General features: G+C 35.9%; 2 protein-coding genes across 9 annotated transcripts; both read left to right on the forward strand.

Annotated features, from left to right (window-relative positions):
* Nucleotides 1-20351, forward strand: LOC123880565. 7 transcript variants are annotated; one of them, XM_045928751.1, is made up of 11 exons: nucleotides 1-116; nucleotides 901-1056; nucleotides 1835-1975; nucleotides 2907-3308; nucleotides 3897-4107; nucleotides 4608-4752; nucleotides 9608-9649; nucleotides 12372-12413; nucleotides 13746-13837; nucleotides 14503-14598; nucleotides 16812-16939. In XM_045928751.1, coding segments are annotated over exons 2-11 (1272 nt in total). In that variant the 5' UTR covers nucleotides 1-116; nucleotides 901-957; the 3' UTR covers nucleotides 16814-16939. The 7 variants fall into 7 exon arrangements, 5 of the variants coding, with proteins under 5 accessions (XP_045784707.1, XP_045784708.1, XP_045784709.1 ...); XR_006799283.1 differs by lacking the exons at nucleotides 14503-14598; nucleotides 16812-16939 and adding an exon at nucleotides 7815-7867 and having other exon boundaries at nucleotides 9608-9727; nucleotides 13746-13782; XM_045928752.1 differs by lacking the exon at nucleotides 12372-12413.
* Nucleotides 20352-23627: 3276 nt separating this feature from the next.
* LOC123880579 (transmembrane protein 208) lies at nucleotides 23628-26611 on the forward strand. 2 transcript variants are annotated; one of them, XM_045928774.1, is made up of 5 exons: nucleotides 23628-23669; nucleotides 23868-23933; nucleotides 24635-24787; nucleotides 25608-25744; nucleotides 26199-26611. In XM_045928774.1, exons 1-5 carry the CDS (start codon nucleotides 23637-23639, stop codon nucleotides 26419-26421), a joined length of 612 nt encoding a protein of 203 aa, XP_045784730.1. In that variant the 5' UTR covers nucleotides 23628-23636; the 3' UTR covers nucleotides 26422-26611. The 2 variants fall into 2 exon arrangements, with proteins under 2 accessions (XP_045784730.1, XP_045784731.1); XM_045928775.1 differs by having other exon boundaries at nucleotides 23637-23768; nucleotides 26199-26609.
* The last annotated feature ends 225 nt before the right edge of the window (nucleotides 26612-26836 follow it).

Below are 26836 nucleotides of genomic sequence, written 5' to 3' on the forward strand. Positions count from 1 at the left end.
AGTACATAGCCGCACGTGGTTTTAAAATTATTATTTTTACCAGTTACATTGCTTTGTTTGAATTTTCAGTTACCAGTTTGAAACGAAATTCTCAGACTGGACTTATAGGGATACTGGTACGTATGTTTTAAATAATAGTTAAGCCACAAACTTACGAATACCTTAAGGCTATAAAGTACATAATATATTTTTCAATACATGAGGGTATTGCGATCATAGATCATGATACATTTTGTTAATAATTTTTCTATGGAAGTTCTTTGCACGTGCTTAGAAATTTTATATTTAAGGGGCATGAGACAGACCTGCCCGCGAAATTCTAATTTAATTTGGTTTTTCACAATTTGTAAACTAATACGGCAACGTAGGCTTATGGTATTTTAATTGCGACTATGGTAGTATCATCTTCACAGGTTTATATAAAAATCTTTACTTGAAAAGGTCCAGTCTATGAAATTAGTTCCAGTATCGACTAATTTGTGAGAATAGTTGTTACTAGAACTCATTTCTTAAACTGGACTTAGACGAGATTATATTAATAATGCCAGATGACCCCTGGTCCATTTAAAAATCAAGGCATATTATCACTTGGGCCAGGCAGTATGAATGTTCCCTTCTGGTTCTACTATGTAAGCACTATTTTGATACAGCTCAAGTATTGAAATTACAGAAATTACATAAAGTACAGTGCAAATAATTAACCTCTTTCCAGTGAATATTACCAAATTATCAAAATAGTAAGTAATCAAGTTTTCCACAGTGGACTATTTTACAATGTTAATCATTTTACAATTTTATATCAAGTTATTTCAAGTTACTTCATCACATATTTATATGTAAATATGTGATGAAGTAACTTGAAATAACATATATGTAAAATGCAAATAATTCTCTTTCCAGGGAATACTGCTGTATCAAAATAGCAAAACTGCTTGATTGGTGGAGCCGTTTATTATAATGGAAAGCACAGAAGTCTACATCAAAAATCTAGAAGCGTGCAAATACCGCAACCTGCAGCAGATTGCAAAAACATTAAGTCTGCCTTCAAACTTCAAGGTAAAACTTTGCTACAACTAGACTTTTTACAGGGACTTTTTTTTTGTTTTGCATTTTGTATTGGTGTGTAGTGCTATTGATGTGTGTCATCACTAGAATGCTACACCTGAGACTAAGTAGGTATACATAGACCTGAAACGTCAAATTTAAAAATAGAATTCAAAAATAGAAGATACAGCTAATTACCTACATGGCATTATTTTTGTTAGGCGAGTGAAAATATTATGCAGGCAGGCATTATCTTTAAGACACAGGCGACTTAATGTATAATTATTAATGCCATTTTTACCCCCGACCCAAAAAGAGGGGCGTTATAAGTTAGACGTGTGTATCGGTGTGTCGGTGTATCTGTGTATCTGTCTGTGGCACTGTAGCGCCTAAACTAATGAACCGATTTTGATTTAGTTTTTTTGTTTGAAAGGTGGCTTGATCGAGAGTGTTCTTAGCTATAATCCAAGAAAATCGGTTCAGCCGTTTGAAAGTTATCACCTCTTTTCTAGTTACTTTAACCTTTAATTGTCGGGGGTGTTATAAATTTTTAATTTACACTTGTTATGAAAATGATTACTGTCAGGAGATTGCTATCAAAGAGTATGTAGGTAATCACTATTGCTATATTTAATTTTTTTAATGGAATTTGTTACAATTTATTAAGACAGTAAGTAGGATTTTAGCTTGTGTTTAAAATTAAGTTGGGTATGTCCCTAACACCTATTTATTCGTAACACCTTGGCATAGATACTAGGTAATGTAAATTATAACTGTATACTTATTACAGAGAGTGGATTTGATAGAACTCATAGCCAAGAAGTACAAATCGGAAGCGGAGGTACAGAATATCATAGATAGAGTTCGCCAGGAGCGACTCAATCAATCAAAAGGCAAAAAGAGATCAAGAGGCAGACCAAAGAAAACAAAGGTAAAAATCTATTTCCAATTTTTTTTTAAATTCATTTTGTTAAAAGATTTAGTTTTTTGATTTTCAATTGAAATCAACAAGTGTTTGCTCTTAAATGTTTAGTCCTTTTAAAGACTGAGATCTGTTCAAATGAGACAGGTTTATACCGCTGGCATAAATGTCTCGTTTTAAATGAGAGTGCCCTCTATATTTTTCAACCTTAGTCTCTTTAAGGGGCATGAGACGGGTCTGTCCGCGAAATTCAAATTTAATTTGGTTTTTCGCAATTTGTAAACTAATACTACAAAGTAGGCTTATGTCATTCTAAATGCGTCAGTGGCAGTAACATCTCCACATGTTTATATAAAAATCTTTACTTGAAAGGGTCCAGTTTAAGAATTTAATTATAGTATTGACCTTGTGAGTAACTCGCATCAAACTCATTATTTTGACTAATTTCTTAAACTGAACACTTTCAAGTAAAGATTTTTATGTAGTCCTGTGAAGATGATATTGCCATTTGTGGAATTAGAATGCCATAAGCCTACTTTGTCGTATTAGTTTACAAATTGCGAAAAACAAAATTAAATTTGAATTCATGCCCCTTAATCTTTATAATGCTGTATAAAATATTATGTGCTAATGTCTTTGTAATATAAATACACTTTAATATAATATTAAATACAAGATTCAATGATAAAACCTACTCTATTAATTAAATAACCTAATATAAATATTTATTTATATATTACATTTAAACATGTGCATTTACATTACTTATTTACTTCCCTTATTTTAGTACTCCCCTTCGGATTTCTTTTAAAGAATCCTCTGCCCTAGGCATGGAAAAGATAGCTATTTTATCTATATAGCCGCCTGATGTACTCATCCCCATTACATTCTTCTTAACGGTTTTAGAGTGTACAATAAAGTATATTTTACTTTCCCTCAGGCTCAAGGCCAAGCTCAAAAGACACTCGCAGCAAGAAATGTAGTATCTCACTCTCCACCAATCTCAGTAACACCCAAACGCCTTAGCCCTTACAGGCATGATAGCCCGGACATATTGGCAATAACCCCTATTAACCCCAAGAGGAATTTATTGGACACCATAAACCCACACAACCGAAATCCAAATGTAGCAGCTACCGACAGAGTGTTACGCAGCTATTCTTTGCAGTCTGAGAGACCAAACTATGCGCTGACCAGTGGTATACAAGGGTGGAAAACTCAGTGCTGCTCCAGCACAAACACTGAACTAAAAGTTATTGAGCAAACCACCAAAGGTTACTTGAGGAAACGTAAGGCTGATGATGACTTACTCAAACAAAACTTTTTAGTTTCAAATGGTGGGGTAAGTTTTTATTTATATCATATCGATTTAGATTATTTAGATTTTCAAAAATCCTGTGGGAACTCTTTGCTTTTCGACATAAAAGTAGAATATATCACTCTCTGGGTCTTCAACTGTAACCATGTAAAAAAATCAGGTCAATCCGTTGGTCCGTTGTGGCGTGATTGAAGGACAAACCAACAAACAAACATACTTTCGCATTTAAAATATGAGTGGTGATTCATAACCTATCTACTTGTGGTTTCGATACAGGGCACACTCTTCTAACTTGTCGGAGATATGTTTTTTGAAGGGAAACATCTGAGATATAAGTTGGCTCTTGTCTACGATGTCAGCTGGTGGTAAGTGATGATGTAGTCTAAGATGGAAGCAGGCTAACCTAGAAGGTTGTTAAAATTGTCATTGTTTGCCAAAAATGCCAATTTTCAAGTTGGGTCTAACTACCTTTACACATTAGTGTTTGTAGACATAGCGATCAAATTCAGATCTTGGAGCAGGAAGCGAAAACCTGTCTACTACTAAAACATAAGCTATTTTCCACATGGCAGGGGTGATTTGATCTTCTTATTTTTATTTACACTTGACTAGGAACCCGACCAAGCTATAGTGCCAGCGAAACGTCAAAGAATATATCCCGCCCAGTCCCAAGTAGATTATGAAAAGACACAAGAAAAGCAGTTGAAAGATCAGAGGAATGTACCGTTGCCCAAAACATGTGATGATTTCCAGCGGTTCAGCTATATGAGAGATCCTACACAGCCCATATATGTACAAGGCGGTTCAAAGACTCTTTATAATGGTAAGTTAATACTTTATTGAAATAGGGTTTGAAAACTTTTGGCACAGTGAACAATCCGCCATATTCTTATTTTTTTGGAAATAACTTAAAAAATGACAGACTTTCATACAAACTTAACCCTCTTGGGAGTAAAAGTTTCAAAAATCGTGAAATACGTATTTTTTATTCTAAACGAAAGCTTAAATACCAATTTTCATAGATGTAAAAAATTGATGTACTTTTGATTGACTTGTATACAAACTTCCATCCCATATTTAACCCCTAGGCGTTGAGATTCCAAAAAGCTTTACTTGGTGGGTTCTTACGTTATAAAGTTAATATTAATTTAAATAACAGGAACCTACTGTCTTTCATTCTTCTGACCCCAGCGGTTTAGGCTGTGTGTTGATAGATCGGTATGTATGTATAGGTATACTTTATTGCACCACAAAACACAAATGACAGATAAATGATCATCAGACGTCTTTGTACATAGATTATTTTCTTATCTTCTGTTTCAGTACCAAGTGATCCAACACACGTGGACCGCAGCACCATCGACACGTCGCCGGAACCTCTGTTCAATATGCAAACAAAAACGCCACTTCAGCAAAGCAATGTTAACAACACCAGCCTTGATTTCACTGTGCAAACTGTTCCTACTGCGTAAGTTCCTACCTTTTTAAAGTGTTTTAGTGAATCTTAATATCCAAACGGACCATCGACAACAGCCACCCAAGGTGGTCCATCTATTTGTAACACTTCTTATGTAGCGAGTGGCCACCACCGGTGTTATATGGCGGACACTAACTCTCTGGTCTAGGAAATCTATAGAGCGCACTTTTGACTTTGCTCAGACTTAGGATAGTTAAAACGAGATAGCGTTATACCACTGGCATAAATCTGTCTTGTTTTAACTGAAACTTGAAACTGTCTAAGTAAAGTCAAAGTGTGCTCTGTAGATTTCAACCTGAGTGAGTTGAGTTCGTCGCGAGTGGACGCCCCTCGCTACACGTGTTCGGCTATTCTATACAAAACTTGTTAAAAGTCATCTAAAGTCTAAACTACTTGTCGCCAGCCACCGGTGACTGTGGTCGGTGGCCCGTTTGCGCGGAGCCTAAAGCTATTTACGCAGAACCGTACCGTGACAGGGACGTAGCCGGACCGTGATTTGTCATTATCAGCCTGTGAACGTTCACTGTTGGATATAGGCCTTATTATTAGGATAGGATGAGCGCCACCACACCCGGTCCTCAACCTGTCACATCCAAGCATTTCCCGCCACTCTATATCTTCACTGTTTCTTATTTCAGCAGCGAGAACAAAGGACCCCCTTGTAAAAGCTCTCAGCAGCATGCCACTCCAAAAATCAGCTTTACATGCAATTGTACTCTGTCTTTATAATGTTTCGATGTTCTATCAAGGGTAATTAGATGGTTTGAGATGTGTCAATAACCTTGATTCTCCTTCCGATTATTTCATTTTCTATCTTATATTCGAGGAAATTTTTAATAACAGTCAAAATTATTTGCCTTGTGTATATACTGTGATTTGTTGTGAAGTCCTATAAAATAACCAAATTTAATTTTTGATTAATCAGGTCCTTGGCACGTTACGGTGATATGTGAATTGACTTATAATTATTTAACAAATCATTTCCATTTGACGATTGATTTAAAAAAGGAATATAATGGGACCTATAAAGTACCATGAAGGACACCATGACGTATTAATGACGAATATGATGTAAAATCATTTCTTACTTTTTGGCCAATACATTTTCAAAGTATTAAGTTATCATGAATATTTTGGTCTAAATCTAAGCTTTGCTTTAAACCACCTTTTAAATGAAACAATATTTCTGGCTTCATGGCGCATCACTAACATGATGACCCGAGTTGGATTCTCGCATAAGCTTAGACCAGGGACGTGCGGGATTCCGTGGGCCAAAATTCTCTTCAGCGTTTTGTTCGCACAGATATGTAACATAACATAATATTCTAGTGGAGTTTCGTCCGAGACTTTCTGCTCTGATAGGAATGGTGCCTACTAGTCAAATCAGCAACTTTTTATCAAACATCAAAACGCTCGCTTAGTATGGGAATTGTATGATATATATAGATACTAGGAGATGCCCGCGGCCTCACCCGCGTTGATTTCGATTTTTTTTAATCTATAGGAACCCTTTGATTTTCCGGGATAAAAAGTAGCCTATGTCCTTCCCCGGGATGTATCCCAAGTCTGTACCTTTCATTAAAATCGGTTCAGCGGTTGGGCTGTGAAAACGTAGCAGACAGACAGACACACTTTCGCATTTATAATATTAGTGTGGATGATGTCATAACATCGACTTCTTTTTGTCGAACTTTTTAGTTAAATCGATAATTTTAAATTTACGAGTTTTGGAAGGCCCTCCATTTACTAATTAATTACTAAGAAATATGTAATTTATTTTTGACATAGGCACCATCCCAAATTGTCTTCAACCACATTTGGAACATATTTGGAACTTATTTCTTCTGAATTAAAACTACCTTGTTATTCTGGTGGGAGATTTTAGGCTTGTTACTTATTTTAAAATAGTCCACGTTAATTTTTATTTGCTTTACTTGTGTATATGTTTACATTTTCTTTTTATTTTGTGCTTATAACAAGAAGCCTGAAATTTCACACACTTTATTTAATGCATAATGCCTACTTCACAGAATTCATTTAAAAAAACCTCAACATACATATTTGTAAACTTCTCCTTAAACTCCACATAAAAAGTCAGTCGAAAAGGGGATCTAACCTGAAATGGATTTATTATACTCATCATTATAAACAATTTTTACTATGGGACCAAATTTTAAATTGTGGAACAAATATTCCGGCCTATTTTCATTAGGATTTTTCATGAATAAATTCAAATTCGATTTATCCAGTGACGCTTATCCTATGTCAAGACTCAAGAATCTACCCGATTTTGAGTACAGCTGATTGCAATGCCTAATGCTTCCATGCTATTTTGTCACTATTTATTCGCTTCACCTTACTAAGCTATCATTTTATTATTTGTTGCTCTTTATCTAAAACTAAGCCAAAAGTCGATTTATCTCTCCATCATATAATAATAACCTTGACTTAGTAAAAGTTGGTCTCATCGTAAAAGTTTATAACAACGACAGTAATTCCATGGGTTAGGTTACCCTTTTCGAATTTGCATAAAATACAGTACCCGGCAAGAAAGATTACAACATCGAGCTTTAGCTACTGTTCCTAAGATCTTCCTAAGCGATTACACCTGTAAGTTTTACTCACGTAATATTAAGTAGGTACTTTACATTAGTAAATTTGTTGTCAATGAATTACATAAGCTACTTACGTGAGTAAAACGTACAGGTGTAATTGCACCCATAGAAAGAAAAAAATCTTTTTATAAGAAAGAGATCAACAGTAGCTTCGGCTTCGTATTTTCGTCTCTGTCACTTTGTTGCCATTGACTTGTCAGTCTCAATGAGAGAGACAACACTCTACGAAACGGAAGCTATCTGTTTCTAAGCTCGATGTGTAACAATCTTTTCTGTCGGGTACTGTGTCTTAATCGACGCTGGGTATTTTTTGGACATGTTTCTTTGCACTTTTTGGGTTATTTACGATCACGACCACGTTGGCTTGGCATTAACGTTCACGTGCACGTTGCCGTGTGGTCCGCTTGCGCGCCCTTTGCTTGCATGTGTGGCTCGCAGCACCGCGCTCCCAGACTCGGCGGGGCCCGCTGGTGGCGCTTTTGATGTTACTTGTAAGTCACAATCATGATTAGTTATAACTGTGCTTACACCCGTATTTACAATCAATATGAACCCTTGGAATGTCCCAAGGGTTCGGATTGAGCGTCGGAAAGCTGAAATTTAAGATCACAACATTCAAGGGGCGGATCAACAAATTTCTGAAAGGACGGTGACGCTTTAGCTTTTAATGCTAAAGCGCTAATTTTCAAGGACGGTAACCACTTAACATCAGGCGACCCGCCTGCTCGTTTATCGGCTATTAAAAAAAGTTCCCACGAGATAGGGAGTAAAGAAGATTTATACTATCGCTGAGTGAAGGGCTTTTGCCAGTCATTACTACATTGTGAATACGGGTGTTAAGCCGCGATTACATTGTGCAAGTTCTTGTATACAGGTGTGACGTCACATTTGCGTGCAAGTTATTACTCGTCGGGGGTGACGTGCAAGGTTTTACTTGCAAGTGTTTGTGCCAGAGCTTGAACCGCAATTCCATACTGTTCTATAATCCATACTTAATTATATAAATGCGAATGTGTGTCTGTCTGCTAGCTTTTTCCAACCCAACAGTTTAACCGATTTATAGGCACAGAGATAGCTTGTGGAAGGACATAGGATACATTCTATCCCCCAAAATCAAAGAGTTGCCACGGGATTCTTAACAACCTAAGTCCATGCGGACGAAGTCGCGCCATCATCTAGTTTCTGCATAAAACTTGCACGCAAACGACAGCTTTTGCTTACAAGTTCAAAGCCAACACAGGTTGCAAGTTTACGTTTCCACTACTCAGGTAATCAAGCTACATGCAACTTTAGTCATACGTCTTGTACCTTGTATGCAAGATACTTGTGCAATAGTACTGATTCTAATGGCAACTAAATTTTACAATATTCGCATCTTTTTCTCACCAATGTAATAAGAAAAGGTCAGTCAAAAAAAAACGTTCAAACCTAGTGACTTCCGGTGCCAGTCATAAGTGTAGTAAATTTGTAGAGTGGCACTATGTATTTAGTCTTAATTAAAAATTCATTTTCCGTCCTTTTTTAGCAATATCAAAAAGAAAATAATGCAGATACTCTAAATTTAGTTTAGAGAAATGATATCTTATAGCTGTATCTGATGTGGTATCTTCTCTTTAGCATGTTCCCGGTTTTTGATTTCCCCTTGCTACAAGCACTAAACTTGAGTTACTTACAAGTATTTTAAGTCATTTTTGTGTATCCCAATGTATCCATTACCAATTGACCTTACCAAAAACGTGTGTGGGTGTGTGTGTGTGATTGCGTGCGTGAGTACGTGCGTGTGTGTGCGTGTAGTTACGAGCGGACATAGGAACGGACATACATACATATAGGTCAAACACACAACCCTCCTTTTGGGCTGCGCCGCTCTTTCTGTTACGTAATCCCATACAAATGACAGAGCGAAAACCTAAGTGGGCGCTAACCACTTTGAGTCACCGACCAATCACAATCATGTTTTCAAAATACATTCAAAATTCAGTTCAAAAATGTTTTCAAAAACAAATTCGAAATTTAATTTGAAAACATTATTTGTCTTTTGATTGGTTGGTTGGCAAAATGGTTAACGCCCACTGAGATTCTTGTTTCCGTCATTTGTATGGGATTACGTAACAGAGAGAGCGCTATTCGCTACTTCTTGCCGAGGGTAGAGTCTAGGATATTTTCTTTGTCTCGAACACTTCGAGCATTATTGGTACTGATTCTAAGTGCAGATAAATTTTTGTTTTCAGCGCCGCTACCGGTCTTGGAGCTATGCGATCTAAAAATGTTAGGTAGGTGTACAGTCACTGCATGAAAGGACGCAATCAAGATGGTGCCAAAGATACTTGCTTTGATTGTATAGTGCAGAGGTTCCCAAACTTTTTTCTCGTTTTAGTTAGTTAGTATGGAACCCCCATTTTTTTGTTACGCTAACGTAGACCCTTGTCGAGTTTCCCGTAGACCCCTGGGGGTCCACCTGGACCACTTTTGGAACTAATGGTATAATGTATACATTTTGAGAACGCACTCGCACACATATTGCGCTAAAGTACGATTAAGAGAGAGAGATCGTACTTTTGACATGTCATTTATCACATAAAGCAGATGTGCGTACTCAAAATGTTTGCACTATACAGGGTGTTTGCACTATGCAGGTATAGAGAAACACCAAACTATGTGATCAACTCTTTTTTTTTAAATTCAGACACAAGTTAGACCTTGACTGCAGTCTCATCTGATGGTAAGTGATGATGTTGTCTAAGATGGAAGCGGGCTAACCTGGAAGGGGTATGACAGTTTTTCTCAAACACAAACCCCTTTGGTTTCTAAACGGCATCGTATCGGAACGCTAAATCCCTTTGCGGTACGCCTTTGCCGGTAGGGCGGTGACTAGCCACGGCCGAAGTCTCCCACCAGACCAGATCAGAGAAAATTTAGAAATTATAGAATTCCAAATTTCCCCGGCTGAAATTTTTTTTTTCTCGAAAAGAACAAAAGTTTAATTCCATGAGAACAATTCTAAATATAAAATATAGAAGTATGAGAAGAAAACATAATCTTTAAAGGTATGGTGACTTTACACAATAAATAATAATTCAAAACGCGTTATAAGTTAACTATAGTTCTTGGATTATAGCTATCTATTGTGTTTGACTGTGTTTTTTTAATGCAGCTTTTTTTTAATCATAGATCTCATCCAATCAGATTTGAGCTCTTCGTCAAGTGTCATGCCAGACTCGGCGGGGCCCGCTGGTGGTGCTTTTGATGTTACTTGTAAGTCACAATCACTGATTAGTTATAACTGTGCTTACACCCGTATTTACAATCAATATGAACCCTTGGAATGTCCCAAGGGTTCGGATTGAGCGTCGGAAAGCTGAAATTTAAGATCACAACATTCAAGGGGCGGATCAACAAATTTCTGAAAGGACGGTGACGCTTTAGCTTTTAATGCTAAAGCGCTAATTTTCAAGGACGGTAACCACTTAACATCAGGCGACCCGCCTGCTCGTTTATCGGCTATTAAAAAAAGTTCCCACGAGATAGGGAGTAAAGAAGATTTATACTATCGCTGAGTGAAGGGCTTTTGCCAGTCATTACTACATTGTGAATACGGGTGTTAAGCCGCGATTACATTGTGCAAGTTCTTGTATACAGGTGTGACGTCACATTTGCGTGCAAGTTATTACTCGTCGGGGGTGACGTGCAAGGTTTTACTTGCAAGTGTTTGTGCCAGAGCTTGAACCGCAATTCCATACTGTTCTATAATCCATACTTAATTATATAAATGCGAATGTGTGTCTGTCTGCTAGCTTTTTCCAACCCAACAGTTTAACCGATTTATAGGCACAGAGATAGCTTGTGGAAGGACATAGGATACATTCTATCCCCCAAAATCAAAGAGTTGCCACGGGATTCTTAACAACCTAAGTCCATGCGGACGAAGTCGCGCCATCATCTAGTTTCTGCATAAAACTTGCACGCAAACGACAGCTTTTGCTTACAAGTTCAAAGCCAACACAGGTTGCAAGTTTACGTTTCCACTACTCAGGTAATCAAGCTACATGCAACTTTAGTCATACGTCTTGTACCTTGTATGCAAGATACTTGTGCAATAGTACTGATTCTAATGGCAACTAAATTTTACAATATTCGCATCTTTTTCTCACCAATGTAATAAGAAAAGGACAGTCAAAAAAAACGTTCAAACCTAGTGACTTTCGGTGCCAGTCATAAGTGTAGTAAATTTGTAGAGTGGCACTATGTATTTAGTCTTAATTAAAAATTCATTTTCCGTCCTTTTTTAGCAATATCAAAAAGAAAATAATGCAGATACTCTAAATTTAGTTTAGAGAAATGATATCTTATAGCTGTATCTGATGTGGTATCTTCTCTTTAGCATGTTCCCGGTTTTTGATTTCCCCTTGCTACAAGCACTAAACTTGAGTTACTTACAAGTATTTTAAGTCATTTTTGTGTATCCCAATGTATCCATTACCAATTGACCTTACCAAAAACGTGTGTGGGTGTGTGTGTGTGATTGCGTGCGTGAGTACGTGCGTGTGTGTGCGTGTAGTTACGAGCGGACATAGGAACGGACATACATACATATAGGTCAAACACACAACCCTCCTTTTGGGCTGCGCCGCTCTTTCTGTTACGTAATCCCATACAAATGACAGAGCGAAAACCTAAGTGGGCGCTAACCACTTTGAGTCACCGACCAATCACAATCATGTTTTCAAAATACATTCAAAATTCAGTTCAAAAATGTTTTCAAAAACAAATTCGAAATTTAATTTGAAAACATTATTTGTCTTTTGATTGGTTGGTTGGCAAAATGGTTAACGCCCACTGAGATTCTTGTTTCCGTCATTTGTATGGGATTACGTAACAGAGAGAGCGCTATTCGCTACTTCTTGCCGAGGGTAGAGTCTAGGATATTTTCTTTGTCTCGAACACTTCGAGCATTATTGGTACTGATTCTAAGTGCAGATAAATTTTTGTTTTCAGCGCCGCTACCGGTCTTGGAGCTATGCGATCTAAAAATGTTAGGTAGGTGTACAGTCACTGCATGAAAGGACGCAATCAAGATGGTGCCAAAGATACTTGCTTTGATTGTATAGTGCAGAGGTTCCCAAACTTTTTTCTCGTTTTAGTTAGTTAGTATGGAACCCCCATTTTTTTGTTACGCTAACGTAGACCCTTGTCGAGTTTCCCGTAGACCCCTGGGGGTCCACCTGGACCACTTTTGGAACTAATGGTATAATGTATACATTTTGAGAACGCACTCGCACACATATTGCGCTAAAGTACGATTAAGAGAGAGAGATCGTACTTTTGACATGTCATTTATCACATAAAGCAGATGTGCGTACTCAAAATGTTTGCACTATACAGGGTGTTTGCACTATGCAGGTATAGAGAAACACCAAACTATGTGATCAACTCTTTTTTTTTAAATTCAGACACAAGTTAGACCTTGACTGCAGTCTCATCTGATGGTAAGTGATGATGTTGTCTAAGATGGAAGCGGGCTAACCTGGAAGGGGTATGACAGTTTTTCTCAAACACAAACCCCTTTGGTTTCTAAACGGCATCGTATCGGAACGCTAAATCGCTTTGCGGTACGCCTTTGCCGGTAGGGCGGTGACTAGCCACGGCCGAAGTCTCCCACCAGACCAGATCAGAGAAAATTTAGAAATTATAGAATTCCAAATTTCCCCTGCTGAAGTTTTTTTTTCTCGAAAAGAACAAAAGTTTAATTCCATGAGAACAATTCTAAATATAAAATACTAGCGACCCGCCCCGGCTTCGCACGGGTGGACATTTATTTTTTCTATTTTCCGGGATAAAATATTATAGCCTATACGGATTCGGAAGAATCCCTCTAAGTAATGGTAAGAGAAATTTTGAAATCGGTCCAGTAGTTTTTGAGCCTATTCAATACAAACATACAAAAATACAAAGGTTTCCTCTTTATAATATTATAGTATAGATAGAAGTATGAGAAGAAAACATCATCTTTAACGGTATGGTGACTTTACACAATCCATACTATAATATAATATTATAAATGCGAAAGTGTGTCTGTCTGTCTGTCTGCTACGTTTTCACGGCCCAACCGCTGAACCGATTTTAATGACATTTGGTACAGACTTGGAATACATTCCGGGGAAGGACATAGGCTACTTTTTATCCCGGAAAATCAAAGAGTTCCCATGGGATCTAAAAAAATTGAAATCCACGCGGGCGAAGCCGCGGGCATCCCCTAGTAAATAATAATTCAAAACGCGTTATAAGTTAACTATAGTTCTTGGATTATAGCTATCTATTGTGTTTGACTGTGTCATCATCTTTGTTTAGTCATTGATCTCATCCAATCAGATTCGAGCTCTTCGTCAAGTGTCATGCCGAATACGACGTACAGCTTATCCGAGATGTACGAGGATGCGCTCGAGGTCGTCGCCCACGACTCAGTAAGTTGTTACACTAGTTTTCATCCAGGCGCGGATCCAGCCCTTAAAAATACCGGCCGGCGAGACAGACTCGCGCACCGAGGGTTCTGTACTCGGGTATTTTTCAGACATTTTGCACGATAAATCAAAAACTAATGCATAAAATATATAAATAAAAATGTTTTTTAGAATGAATAGGTGAAGCTCTTTCATATGATACCCCACTTGGTATAGTTATCTTAATTTTGAAAATTTAAAATAGTTATTAATTATTATTTGTTCATGAACACATTTTAATTTTGTTTTGTGATGTAACCACACATTCACGGTTTCCAGATTTATTCCTTTACTTGTGCTATAAGACTATGCTACCTGCCAAATTTCATGATTCTAGGTCAACGGGAAGTGCCCTATAGGTTTTCTTGGCAGACACGACACACGGACAGACAGACAGACAACAATGTAATCCTATAAGGGTACCGTTTTTCCTTTTGAGGTACGGAACCCAAAAAAGCTTGTGGTCAGTTACAAAGTAAGTCAGAGGTAACAAACTTGTTGGATTATTTGTACCTTCATTATAATCTTATAAAAGCGATAAACAATAGCATAGCGCAGCATAGCTCAGTGTTGGTTGGTCATCCTTACTGTGTATTAATAGTTAAAATGCAGTATTTCTCCATCCATAGGACTACATGGAGAGTATTGGTATGTCCGAACCAGTCAACTGCGTGTTTTGCGGTTGGGCCGGATCCATACTTTTGCTAGATGGCCATATTCGAAATGTAAGTGTTTTATTTTCTTTCTCTCTAGTTGATTGCATGAAAATAAAAGCGTTTCAGCTCCAGGCTGAGATTCTCAATTTATTTGGAAAAACTATTGCACACACAAACATATACATATATATTATATTTTATATACCTACAGAAAAAATTAGAAGAAACTTTACTAGATGGTGCAAAGGCGGCCCCATTAAATTATTCCATTTAATGTATTTTTAAATGTGAATTCAGGCGAGAAATCGCAAACATCATAATGTCCCTATCCGCGGAAATAAATTAGTATAGCGCTTTCTCTGTGACACAATCCCATACAAATAAGAGAACCAAAAATCTCAGCGGGTGTTAACCATTTTGACAAACCAACCGGTCATAAACATGTTTTCAAAAAACATTGAAATTAATTCGAAAATGTTTTCAAAAAACATTCGAAATTCAATTCGAAAATGTTTTCAAAAATCATTCGAAATACAATTAGAAAACATAGTTTCGTTTGTGATTGTTTGGTTTCTCAAAATGGTTAGCGCTCACTGAGATTTTTAACCCCCGACCCAAAAAGAGGGGTGTTATAAAGACGTGTGTATGTGTGTATCTGTCTGTGGCATCGTAGCTCCTAAACTAATGAACCGATTTTAATTTAGTTATTTTTGTTTGAAAGGTGGCTTGATCGAGAGTGTTCTTAGCTATAATCTAATGTAATAAATATAATGTGTTTATTGTATGAAATAAAAGAACTTGTGTTGCTCTGAAAAGAGAAACAACAATCAAAGCTGTTACTCCACACTACAATCAGATTCCAATCTCCAAATTGCATGACATTAAAAAACATTCGAAAAAAATAACGTTCATTTTCAACACTGGCACAACTCTTGACAGTTGACGCTTGACACTTGTGACGTGTGCGCGGCAAATTCAAATTATGCTGCCATATAAATGAAGAACTTCATTTTCATAAATATAATCATACGTTCAGCCGTTTGAAAGTTATCAGCTCTTTTCTAGTTACTGCAACCTTCACTTGTCGGGGGTATTATAAATGTTTAATTACCCCTTGTTACCTCTATCATTTGTATGGGATTACGTAACAGAGAGAGACTATACTAACTTCCTAGGGGATAGGAGTTTTTTTTTAATTACAACATTTTACCTGTTGCTATTTAAATTGCAACATCCTTAACGACAATTATTTATATTAATATTCTAATGTATTTTTAACTCTGCGGATAGGGCGTAGTAATGTAATTTTACGTAATTACGTATGGTACTGCGGTTAAAGTCTACCCTGATATACGTTTCAGATTGGGTAGATGCCAATTTGGTAGAGTTTAACGCTACTAAAACGCAGGCACTACACGCTACTCACAGCAAAACGGAGTCCTTTTACCTTGACTCCCACTTTCCGGAATATATCTATTAATATCACTGATCACATTGATCTCCTAGGTCTCGACGTCTCGGCTAACATTAACTTCGGAAGATCCATAGAAGCCAAAGCCAAGACTGCCGCAAAAAAACTAGGCATCCTTAACAAGGTCAAGCAGTACTTCACGCCGCGCCAACTGATTACTTTGTATCAAGCACAAGTCAGGTCGTGCATGGAGTACTGCAGTCACCTCTATGATGGCTCTGCTAAGTACCAACTAGCAGCTCGTCGAGCTAGGAGACTTATAGGCGAAGACTCTCCTTTGATGGCGAAACTTCAAAGTCTCGATCACCGCCGTAAGGTCGCCGGCTTATCGGTGTTTTATAGAATATATTTCGGAGAGTGTGCATAGGAACTTTTCGATCTTGTCCCCCCTTCACCTTTTTACCACCGAACCGCAAGACGTCGGGCGAGTTTCCATCCTTAATATGTTTTGCGTCTTCATTCCTCATACGCATGGCTAAGGTTTGGAATACTCTCCCGCGATCTGTGTTTCCTACCAATTACAATCTGGGTATCTTTAAAACAAGAGTGAATAGGCACCTTCTAGGTAAACGCGTCCCATCTTAGACCACATCATCACTTTCCATCAGGTGTGATTGTGGTCAAGCGCTTGCCTATAGTGAATAAAAAAAAAAAAAAAATTTAAACCTCTTCATTGCTTATCTTTTAATACTATGACAAAGAATAAAATACTAAATATATTATGTATATAGAATAGACTTAGAAAAACAAATGGAGACCTTATAACTATAGTGATCTCTTCCAGTTCAATGTACATTTATTTTATCTCCAGGATCACGCGTGCTCCATATACAAGATGGACAAGAGCGAATGGAACATTACCTATACCCTCAAGAGTCTAACAGAGTGTGACGCCTGGCTCCACAGAGTGATAGAGTACGATGATACACTGTACCTGATCAGCGTCAAGTATGAGCGTCCTGCCTGCTTCATGGCCACGATTTCGGTAAGTACGTCACTCACATAAGAAACAGCGGAGTCTTCTCCGTTTGACCTAGGTCAAGACGGCGGTAGGGGCCTCGAGGCTTGGCCTTCTTCTTCTTTTTTGTGTGCCTCTTCCTTGCCTTGAGAGTTGTTTAAACTTCTCCTTGTCCATGGCTAGGCGGAATAGTTTTCCGACTGTTTTAATCCCAGTCCAGTCCCTTATGTTACGTAGCCATGACTTTTCCAGGTATCCTTGGGACCTGGCAAAATTGGGGTTTAAAATTTGTGCGGGTGAAGCCGCGGGCATAAGCTAGATAGCAATATAAGTAAACATCATTTTATATATACTTTCAATATCTTTTTAGTTATTATCGCTGGACCTACTGATGCCAAAAGAAAAAAATGCAAGTATGACCTTGTTCAACAAAAGCACTGGAGAGCCGTTCTCATGGACCGGCCACGTACCCAACTTCCCTCCCGGCTCGCCGAGCGATGATGGCGCGAACGGCCTCAAATTACAACTCGATCTACTCGACAATACTACCGTCTCACAAGACATAGACGTAACAGTATTCGTCTCGATTTATAATAAATGAAAAAAATAGTTAAACTAACATAAAAAATATTTTTACACATTTTTTGTTACTTATGCTTACTATACTTATATGTTTATTTGCTATGTTAACTATGTTTGCTTTGTTTACTCTACAGGAATACCTGTTGTTAAAAAATGGTCGAGAGCCTAGATTTACTGCCAAATCTACGAAAAAATTACTATTTAGTTCAACTAAATCAATACCTTTAAAAAATTTCCTATTATATTAAAGGTATTTCTACTAATATTTATACCAGTAAATACTCATTTATTATATTTAAGTCTACAAAACTATTTAGTTCAACTAAATGAATACCTTTAGTAAAGTTTCTATTATATTATAGGTATTTCTAAATATTACTCATATTTTTATAAATATTTATATCAGAAAATACTCATTTATTATGTTTGTATATTTAAGTCTACAAAAAATTAACTATTTACTTCAACTAACTAAATATTAAATACCTTTAATAAAGTTCCTATTATATTATAGGTATTTCTAGATGTAGAAGTATTCCTATATTATAAAGAATTCCTAGAAGTATTTAGTTCAAATAAATAAACAAAGTTTATTAAGTTTAAGAAAATATAAGTCATATTTTTATAAGTTTTTATATGAGTCAATACTCATTTGTTACATTTATATACTATGATAACTTATAAGTATAATAAAAAAAAAAAAAAAAAAAAAAAAAATAATAATAAAAAAAAAAAAAAAAAAAAGTATGCCTACTAAAAGAAAATTATGTGAAAGAGCACTTATAACTAACATGTTAGTTGTTTAGATTTTCAACCCACGACTCTGAGAGGGAACATTTTCTCAGTTTATGGTGATTTCGATTATATTTGAGTATTTAAATATGATGGAAACTCAAAATCGGCGCCATATACTGAGATGAAGGTGCCCTTAACTTGGCAAGAAAATTATGTGAAAGAGCACACACATTATAATATCTATTGTGTCAACAAAAAATTTAATATTTCGTTCAAAATACATAGCTTTAATAAAATCCTCATTATATTATAGGTGTTCCTGAAAATAGAAGTCATATTTTATAAGTCAATATTTGTGCTTAAACTATAGTTTAGAAGTATACATAAGTTCGCTTCCACTGGTGCGCTTCCAACTTGAAAAAAAATGAAAAGGTTTTTTTTTTCACGTGAATTTTCTAGACTGACTTCTAGACTATATACATATATACGACTTTATACTAATGCAAGCGTTCTAATGCAAGCGTTTGCGTAGTGCATAGATGTGTGATAGCACACAACGCGAATGCATTGCTTACATACGCATGAGTAAATAGGCATTTTCTAGGCAAGCGCGCTCCATCTAAAGCTGCGTCATCACTTGACAGCAAATCGATTGCAGCCAAGTGCTAATCTAAAAATTAAAAAAATACTTCTACGCAAGTCAAAAGCACACCGGTATAGTTAGACCAGTAGGTACAGTATTAACTTCTGAACCCTATTTGTGAAGAATCATGTTAATTACTTTTTGTCACTTTTGATTTATATTATAATTAGTGAGTTATTTCAATAAGAATAAAGGTGATTTCTTTTTTACCTCGATTTTGTACCTGAATATGATTAAATAATAGCTAAAGCTGCGTCATCACTTGCCAGCAAGTCAATTGCAGTCAAGTGCTAGTCTATTTAAAAAAAAACTACGCAAGTTGAAAGCACACAAGTGTAGTTAGACCGTACAGTATAAACTTGGGAACAGGGTATTTGTGCATTTAATGCAGCTTTCATACAGCGTGTACTTTTAGATTGAAGTTTTATGCAATTTATTATATTAATAGGCATTGCGCAAAAGTTCAATCTAGAAATAATAATAATAGTACATATATTAATAACACTATTAAGTATCTATGTTTGCAACAGAAATTCGGGAGAAAAGGCTGTTTATCGAAATATGATGGCTCTGTTGTATTTTTCTTATAATTAAGTACATTTTTTTTTTGCTTTAAAACTTATATTTTGATTTCCAGTGTCGATTTGTTGAGGGGAAACAAATCCTTTATAAAAATATTTACATACGCGTTTCTAAAAGTGTTGATTTTTGAGATGTTTCTTTTTCATCAATTAAGAATCATGTTATTTCTTTTTGTTACTTTTGATTTATATTATAGTTAGTAAGTTATTGAATAAGAATAAAGATCTCTTTTTTTACCTCGATTTTGTACCTGAATATGATTAAATAGTAATGTATACTTCTAGGTCTAGGTATAAGTTACTACCTAGTAAAAGCCAAAAATTCATGTGCCAATTATTTTTTATTTGTTACATTATCTGAAGTAATTTATAAGTATTTATTTGTTTTCATTTAAAATTATAGGTTGTGAATTGTTTCACTATTGAAACGTTTTTTTTCAAAAGAAAACATCATTATTTTTTCAGTCTAAGATCGAACGCACTTACAAAATTCTTCTAGTTTGTCGCGGTTACTTAAAATTTTCGGTATTTTTGTGCAGGTGACGAAATAGCTTTGGTGACAATAATGAAAAAGTGGTCATGACAAATAAATTTTTCGTCATGTCGTCATGATGATAAAAATCTTTCGTGGGGTTTTTAAAAACTTAATGCATCCCTACTTTTGGGTTCGCTTTGTTTTCTTCTATATAATTTATGTTGCACATAATCTTTTACATACTTAACATGTATTTAAAATACATTTTGTATATGATATTTTCTTAAAAAGTTTTTCAATTGTAGCTAATACTTATAGTGTAATAATGTTATATACAATCTCAAAACTAAAATTATAATTTTAGTTTTGAGACCTGTAGGTCTAAATATATTTTTATCTCTTTCATAATGTGCCCTGCGAAAAAGGACAGCACAAATTCAGAGTTTAGACCTGTTGGTTTAAGTTTATAGACACTTTTTTACACTTCTAACAGTTACCTACTTGATTTTGAAATAAATTGAAAACTGTTTGAAATATATTACTTGTTTTATTTATTGTGAGGTTGAATACATTTTTCCATGACTTATCTGCCTTTATGACACTTACCTACATATTTGCAAGCTGTAGCAAACGCGCCTGTTGATTATGTATAATGTATATCATATGTATATTATGTATATGTTACCGGAAATGTATGTAATCCGTCATTGTATACAATTCCTAGGAAATGTATGTCATTCCTAAAATCGCACGGAAATGTGTAAAATAAATTATATTAGACACATTTCCTAGGAAATCTATACATTGCCTAAATAGCAGTCGGAAATGTAAATATTTGAGATATCAATGGGTATGCGGGGATGGTGGGGCGGGGGGAGGGTATTGTTTTGTCTGATCAGTTAGGTTAGGTTTTTTTTTTAATTTAAAGAGAATTACTCTGATATGTTTCAGAGTATTTTTCTAAATTTCATTTTACATGCTATATTTTCACTATATTACATCAAAAAAAATTACTGAAGTTTAATATATTTATTCTCATAATAGACATGAAACTATCGGTCTATATTTTCAGTATAATATATTCAAATTATAGACATTTAGGTTTATTTTTATTAATCGAGCTCTTTGCAACTTTCGTGCAGAAATCGAGGAATGCCGTCTGGCATTTCCTGTTAGTAATCAGTATATCCAGCGTTTCCTTCTGTATTTGCATTCCCGTAATCTGCTCCAGCGCATAGCGCTCTTTGTAATACTTGGGGCAGTCCAGCAGCAGGTGTAACACCGACTCCTCGTTCGCTGGGTCGCAGTCACAGGCTGAGTCGTCCTTACATTTAAACCTTTTCAAGTACTGCCCTAACCCTCCATGTCCCGTCAGCACTTGAACGTTAATCGGTGTTAACCTAATCTTTCTCACTACCTCGAATATATCTAATAGTAATAATAATATAATAGTAGTAGGATATATAGGATTTTCCCTCAGTCACTGTCATAGACTTAAGAATTTTATTAATATAAAACCTACTTGTTAAAAACCTCCACGAAGTCTTGGTATACGAGTCCGACGCGCGCTTGACTGTTTTTTTTTTAATGTTTACAACGAAAACGGAACCAGCTTTAGATATTTAATTTTGACATGCGCTATGCCACGGCACCTGTCAAAAGCAAATAGTACTCGAAGAATTTACTTAGCAACGCGCGATTGCATGATTTTGTATGGCACGCAAAGAAATAATATTATTTTGTGTGGGATCCCATTTAGATTTTCATTGTGCGTTGGGTGTTTTGGTAGGTACTAATTAGGTACAAATTTTCTATGTAAGATTTAGAATGATTATCGTAGCCTATATGCAAGATACAAAAACATACCGGCCAACCTGACGTCAGGACCGCCGGTGTATGAGAAACTTCGTTTATTATTTAATTGATGAAGGTACTAATTATTTCTATATAGGTACTAAATAGTACAATTTAGGTACAATTTTTTGGAATATATCTCATTAGTTTTCCAGCACTACACCGGCCATCCTGACGTTCACAATCAATACATTAATATTTTGAATAGTTTCTCATAATATAGTTTTATTAAAACAACTACAGCAGGCTGATCGAATAGTCCCGTTTTTCTTTATCTTGAAGAAAAGGTAAACAAGTAGCTTCTCGCTGGAATGCGTAAGAGGCACACTATGTACACGCAGCCGATACGACCTTGTTACCGGTTACCGCGAACTGGAACTGGCAAACAAATCTTGATTTCGAGCACATTACGAGTGAAAAACCTGACCTAAAATATCTAAAGCGCCGTAAAAACCCGTTTTTCCGAGACGGTTTTTACGATGCAGTTTATGCGTACCTACTGTAAAGTCCGCGACAGGTCGACATAGCAATCGGGGTGGAGCATAGATATGTGGATGGAGACACCCACATAACGTCCGCGCTAACGCGGGTGTTTGGTTCGTCCAAGGGTGCGGGATAGAGCGGGTGGTGAGCGGGGTATCCCTCCGCCTCATACCCAGATTGCCATGTCGAGCTGTCGCGAACTATAGAGTCTGGCAATGGCAAACGAAAGTAGACTGGAAAAGCGTCGCATGTTCAAAAAATTCAGTATGGCAGTCCCAAAATTAGTACATATCTATAATAACAGACCTGGAATAGGTACCTAACCATTTGATACTTTAAAATTCCTTTATCTTTATTTCTGTTCCATCAAATAGTTAGGTCTTTTTGCTAAGAAATAATAAAATTCAGTTATGAACAAAAATAAATATATCCATATTTTCTTTCGAATATTTTGTACATAAAGATTTAAATTATGCAGCGAATTTTAACAATACAATAATTAATAATGTAACATGTGGAATTAAATTGTTGCTGTTAATAAAACTGAATCTTACCTACTTAGATAAAAATCTTACCTACTTAGATAAAATTATACTCGTACATTTCAAAATACTTTGTATCAACAATGATTTATTTTCAGTGTGGTATGTATCTTTATGTATTTTATCCAGAGTATATATACATAAAATAGAAAAATTGAGCTTTGGCGCAATTAAAGTGCCATAAGCCTACTTTGTCGTATTAGTTTATAAATTGCGAAAAACCAAATTAAATTTGAATTTCGCGGGCAGACCCGAACGAATAACTTTATCCAACCAAAGTTGAGTATGAGTTACAGAAAAAATACAAACAAAACACTTTTCTAATCACAGAGTAATTACAAAACAAAGTGAACATAGACCAATAACTTTGAGAAAGTGAAATAAACCTAAAAACGAAAACTTTTTTGGATGCGTTCCATTTCACGATTATTTTTGGTTTGCTGGGAAAAATTGAATATTTTTATGAAGCCCTACAAGTAACGTAAAGTAACATTTTAAATCGTGTAACATGGAAGAAACGTGAGGGGGTCAAAAGTAACGTAAAATGTTACAAAAGTAACATTCTGGCAACGTTGATTTTCAACATAATTCCCTAAGCTTGAGAAGATTCTAATTGCTGGCAGCCTGTCAATGTCATTCAAGTGCCAAACTGTTGTCAGACTGTTCTTTGACCAATAGCATATCAGTGCCACAGACCAATAACGGTCACTCAGAGTCATAGTGAGTGATCCATCATAGACCATAGTGATCTATGGTGCCGGTTACACCGTGTATTATAGGGGTATGCATGACTCTTTGGCAACTTTTTGGAAAGAAGTAAGAACAATATTTCGAATTGAAAATCTAATATTTCTCTATTGAAACCATATGAAACCAAATTAAAACAGTTACTTAACAAAAGATCTTTTTATTCTGGTCAGTTGATTGAAATTTTGAGAAATAACTACCTTGATATTCGGACATAATATCATAATACATAGACGTTAAAGGTTATTTTATTATTTTAATTTACAGATTAGTTATTCTACTTTTCATAAAAATCTTCGGCTCGAGACGGAAAAGAAAAACATCATGCCCCCGGTAAGATCATAAAATAGCAGCTAGTATCTGATATAACAGTACCTAGGTACCTAAATAGGTACCTATACTAAATATATAGGTATTGTGCTAGATATTTAATCGTCTCACTATAATTATATCCCACCAAAAACATTTCATGTAAATTTGGTTGCCAAGGCTCACAAGTTCATCTTTCACTGTTAAAAAGTTATGAGATCTCTACTAGAGCTAAGCCCCTAGCTGATCTTCGATTTGTGCTGCCCATGGGACCTATCCCAAGTCCAAAGTATATAGCTCTTAAGTGCTCTTGACTGTATCATATTTATAACAATAAATAACAAATAACTCTACTTACAAGCTCTGATTCTACAAACTCTAAATCTTGGTAAAAAAAAGTATGGCTTGGCCGTTTAATGTTCGTGAAACTTATTACATTAACTGACCAAGCGATACTTTTTTACTAAGATGTAGGGATTGTAATCATACCTATTTACATTTTGTGCACATTTGTATACCAAATGTTTCTTTCCTTTGGTGAAAGTGTTATTCTGGTGCTGTTTACATAGAACATTGGTTTGCTATTTTTATGTTCATTCTTTTTCATGTATGTCGAAATTAAATAATAAGTAATATAATAATAAACTCCTTATCTCAACGTCCTGGATAAGTCAGAGGTAAATGCTACTGCTTCCACATTTTTGTTATTCAATTCTTATTTTCAGAAAGGCAAAGTTCCTACCAAGGGAGCTAAGCAGATACTGACAGAGAATGCATCAACAGTTAGTTTCTACCGCAACATGGCTCTTGGGGCTGGGTTGGCGTACAACATTGTTACTCTCACATTTTACTATGAGAGTTTATCTGCCGGAGTCTTAGTAAGTATCTATGTTATATCTGGACCTGCGGGTGATTCGCTAATTCAGTGTTCAACACTGAATGGGAGCCACATATTTATTGTTATTCCATTTAAGATTTTGTACAAAAATTATTTTAATATCACTCGGTGACCATTAAACCAACCAATCTATCTCTTGATGGCTGCGATTCAGCGTAGAACTCTGAGTTAGCAAATAGTTGACTGATAGTCAACATAGATGCAAATAGTCTAGAAATATCAAAAAAAAAAAACAAATCACCCCACTGGTGGCAAAGTGGTGATGCAGTCTAAATGTAAAGTGGACCACCCTGGAAAGGATATTATATAGGTGTGGCGCAACTAAGCAATGATAAAACATTCCCCTCCTGTTCGTTTGGTTTGGGGTTTGATACAAGGCATGGACCTGTAACTTTTGAGAATTATGTATATGTTTTAAGCAATTAAATTTCACTTGCCTTAACGGAGGCGATGGTGATGATGATGGATCATTTCTTTTTATCATCCTTTAAGTAGCCACAATGTAGGCATCTTACCAGTATAGACCAGAGACCATATTTTTAGTATGGTAGCAGTCTCGTTTCAGTTTTTGACATTGATCTCTACTAATATAACTCACACACACATCTGTCAACACGAAAGCCATTTGATACAAATTTTCAGTTTTAGTTCCCAGTACGCTTGGTGGAGTGCTTAAAATTGACACCAAAAAATAACTGTAATTTTTGTAATGCACACCTTTTCCAGAGTCGTTTTATATGTCCATTAAGATCCGTTACAATTATCACTACAAATACTCACATCATAGTTTTCTGTTACAGTTTATGAATGCCTTTGTAATAGGCATCTACATTTTATGCTACCAAACCTTGATGTACATCATTCGGCCAACTTATGATGAAAACAGCCAACTTTTGAACCCTGGTGTAGACTTGAACATGGAAGGTGGGATGGGCGAGTAAGTTACTATCAATCCATACTGATTATTAGAAACGTGAAAGTGTGTCTGTCTTTTTTTCACGGTCCATCATTTAACCAATTTTAATGGGTATAGAGATCTTGCATCCCAGAAACACACACACATTTAACTGTCACCTTTTCACGCCTAAACAACCGCCGAGTTTCTTGCTGGTTCTTCTCAGTACGAAAGGCATTCCAAACCAGTGGTATATGCTTTTGATGATTCAAAGGTATGTACTTGTAAAAGTCTAATCGAATAAAAATATTTTGAATTTGAATTCAAATGTAAACTACTCAAGGAAAACTGCCAAGGGGGCAAGCTTTGAAAAAAAGCTAGAGAGATTGTCAGAGCAGAGCCCATAACAAACTCAGCAGGGCATTCTTTTCATTATCAAGCTACTAAAGCTAACAATCAAGCTAAAAAACCTGATACAATTCAATATTTTTTTCAGGCACGTGAAAGATGTTGTAATACTGGCCTCAATCACACACCTGCTTGCAATCTTCTCCAACTACTTTTGGCTACTGTTACTCTTCCTGCCACTGAGGGCGTTCTGGCTACTTTGGACCAACATCCTTGGGCCGTGGTTCTTCCAAGAAGCACCAGCCGAGACAGAACTAGACGAGAAGAAGAAGAGGAAAATGGAAAGGAAAATGAATAGACACTATCAGTAGAGCAATACTTTATCCTTTAATAAAATTTATCCTTTATAGAGGGCCGGTTTTAAGTGGAGCTTGAAGGAGATGTATACAGACAATCAATCTAATAAAAATTCTAGGTCCTTTCATGTTCTTAGTATACATAAACAATTTACCATACGTAGTCCAAAATACTTGCGATATAGTACTATTTGATGACGATACGTCTTTGATTTTTAAAATCGATAGAAATAAGGACAATTTTGACGATGTAAATAGTGCCATATCTCAGGTAACTCACTGGTTTACTGTAAATAATCTACTTTTAAATGCAAAAAAAAAAACTAAGTGTATTGAATTCGCACTGTCCAATATCTAGAACACAAGTAACATTAATTTAATGATAAATAATGATATTTTGAAAATAGAAGAGACAAACTACATTTTTGGG

The sequence above is a fragment of the Maniola jurtina genome, chromosome Z (assembly GCF_905333055.1).
Source record: "Maniola jurtina chromosome Z, ilManJurt1.1, whole genome shotgun sequence".
NCBI lineage: Eukaryota > Metazoa > Arthropoda > Insecta > Lepidoptera > Nymphalidae > Maniola > Maniola jurtina.

What these genes read in the sequence shown, in the direction of transcription:
- LOC123880565 (XM_045928751.1), top strand. Translation starts at nt 958, where the DNA reads ATGGAAAGCACAGAAGTCTACATCAAAAATCTAGAAGCGTGCAAATAC. An exon ending in ATGCGATCTAAAAATGTTAG is followed by an intron (nt 12,414 to 13,745) that starts GTAGGTGTACAG and finishes TCATCCAATCAG; the next exon opens with ATTCGAGCTCTTCGTCAAGT. An exon ending in AGGTCGTCGCCCACGACTCA is followed by an intron (nt 13,838 to 14,502) that starts GTAAGTTGTTAC and finishes CTCCATCCATAG; the next exon opens with GACTACATGGAGAGTATTGG.
- LOC123880579 (XM_045928774.1), top strand. Translation starts at nt 23,637, where the DNA reads ATGCATGACTCTTTGGCAACTTTTTGGAAAGAA. An exon ending in AGAAAAACATCATGCCCCCG is followed by an intron (nt 23,934 to 24,634) that starts GTAAGATCATAA and finishes TCTTATTTTCAG; the next exon opens with AAAGGCAAAGTTCCTACCAA. An exon ending in ATGGAAGGTGGGATGGGCGA is followed by an intron (nt 25,745 to 26,198) that starts GTAAGTTACTAT and finishes TATTTTTTTCAG; the next exon opens with GCACGTGAAAGATGTTGTAA.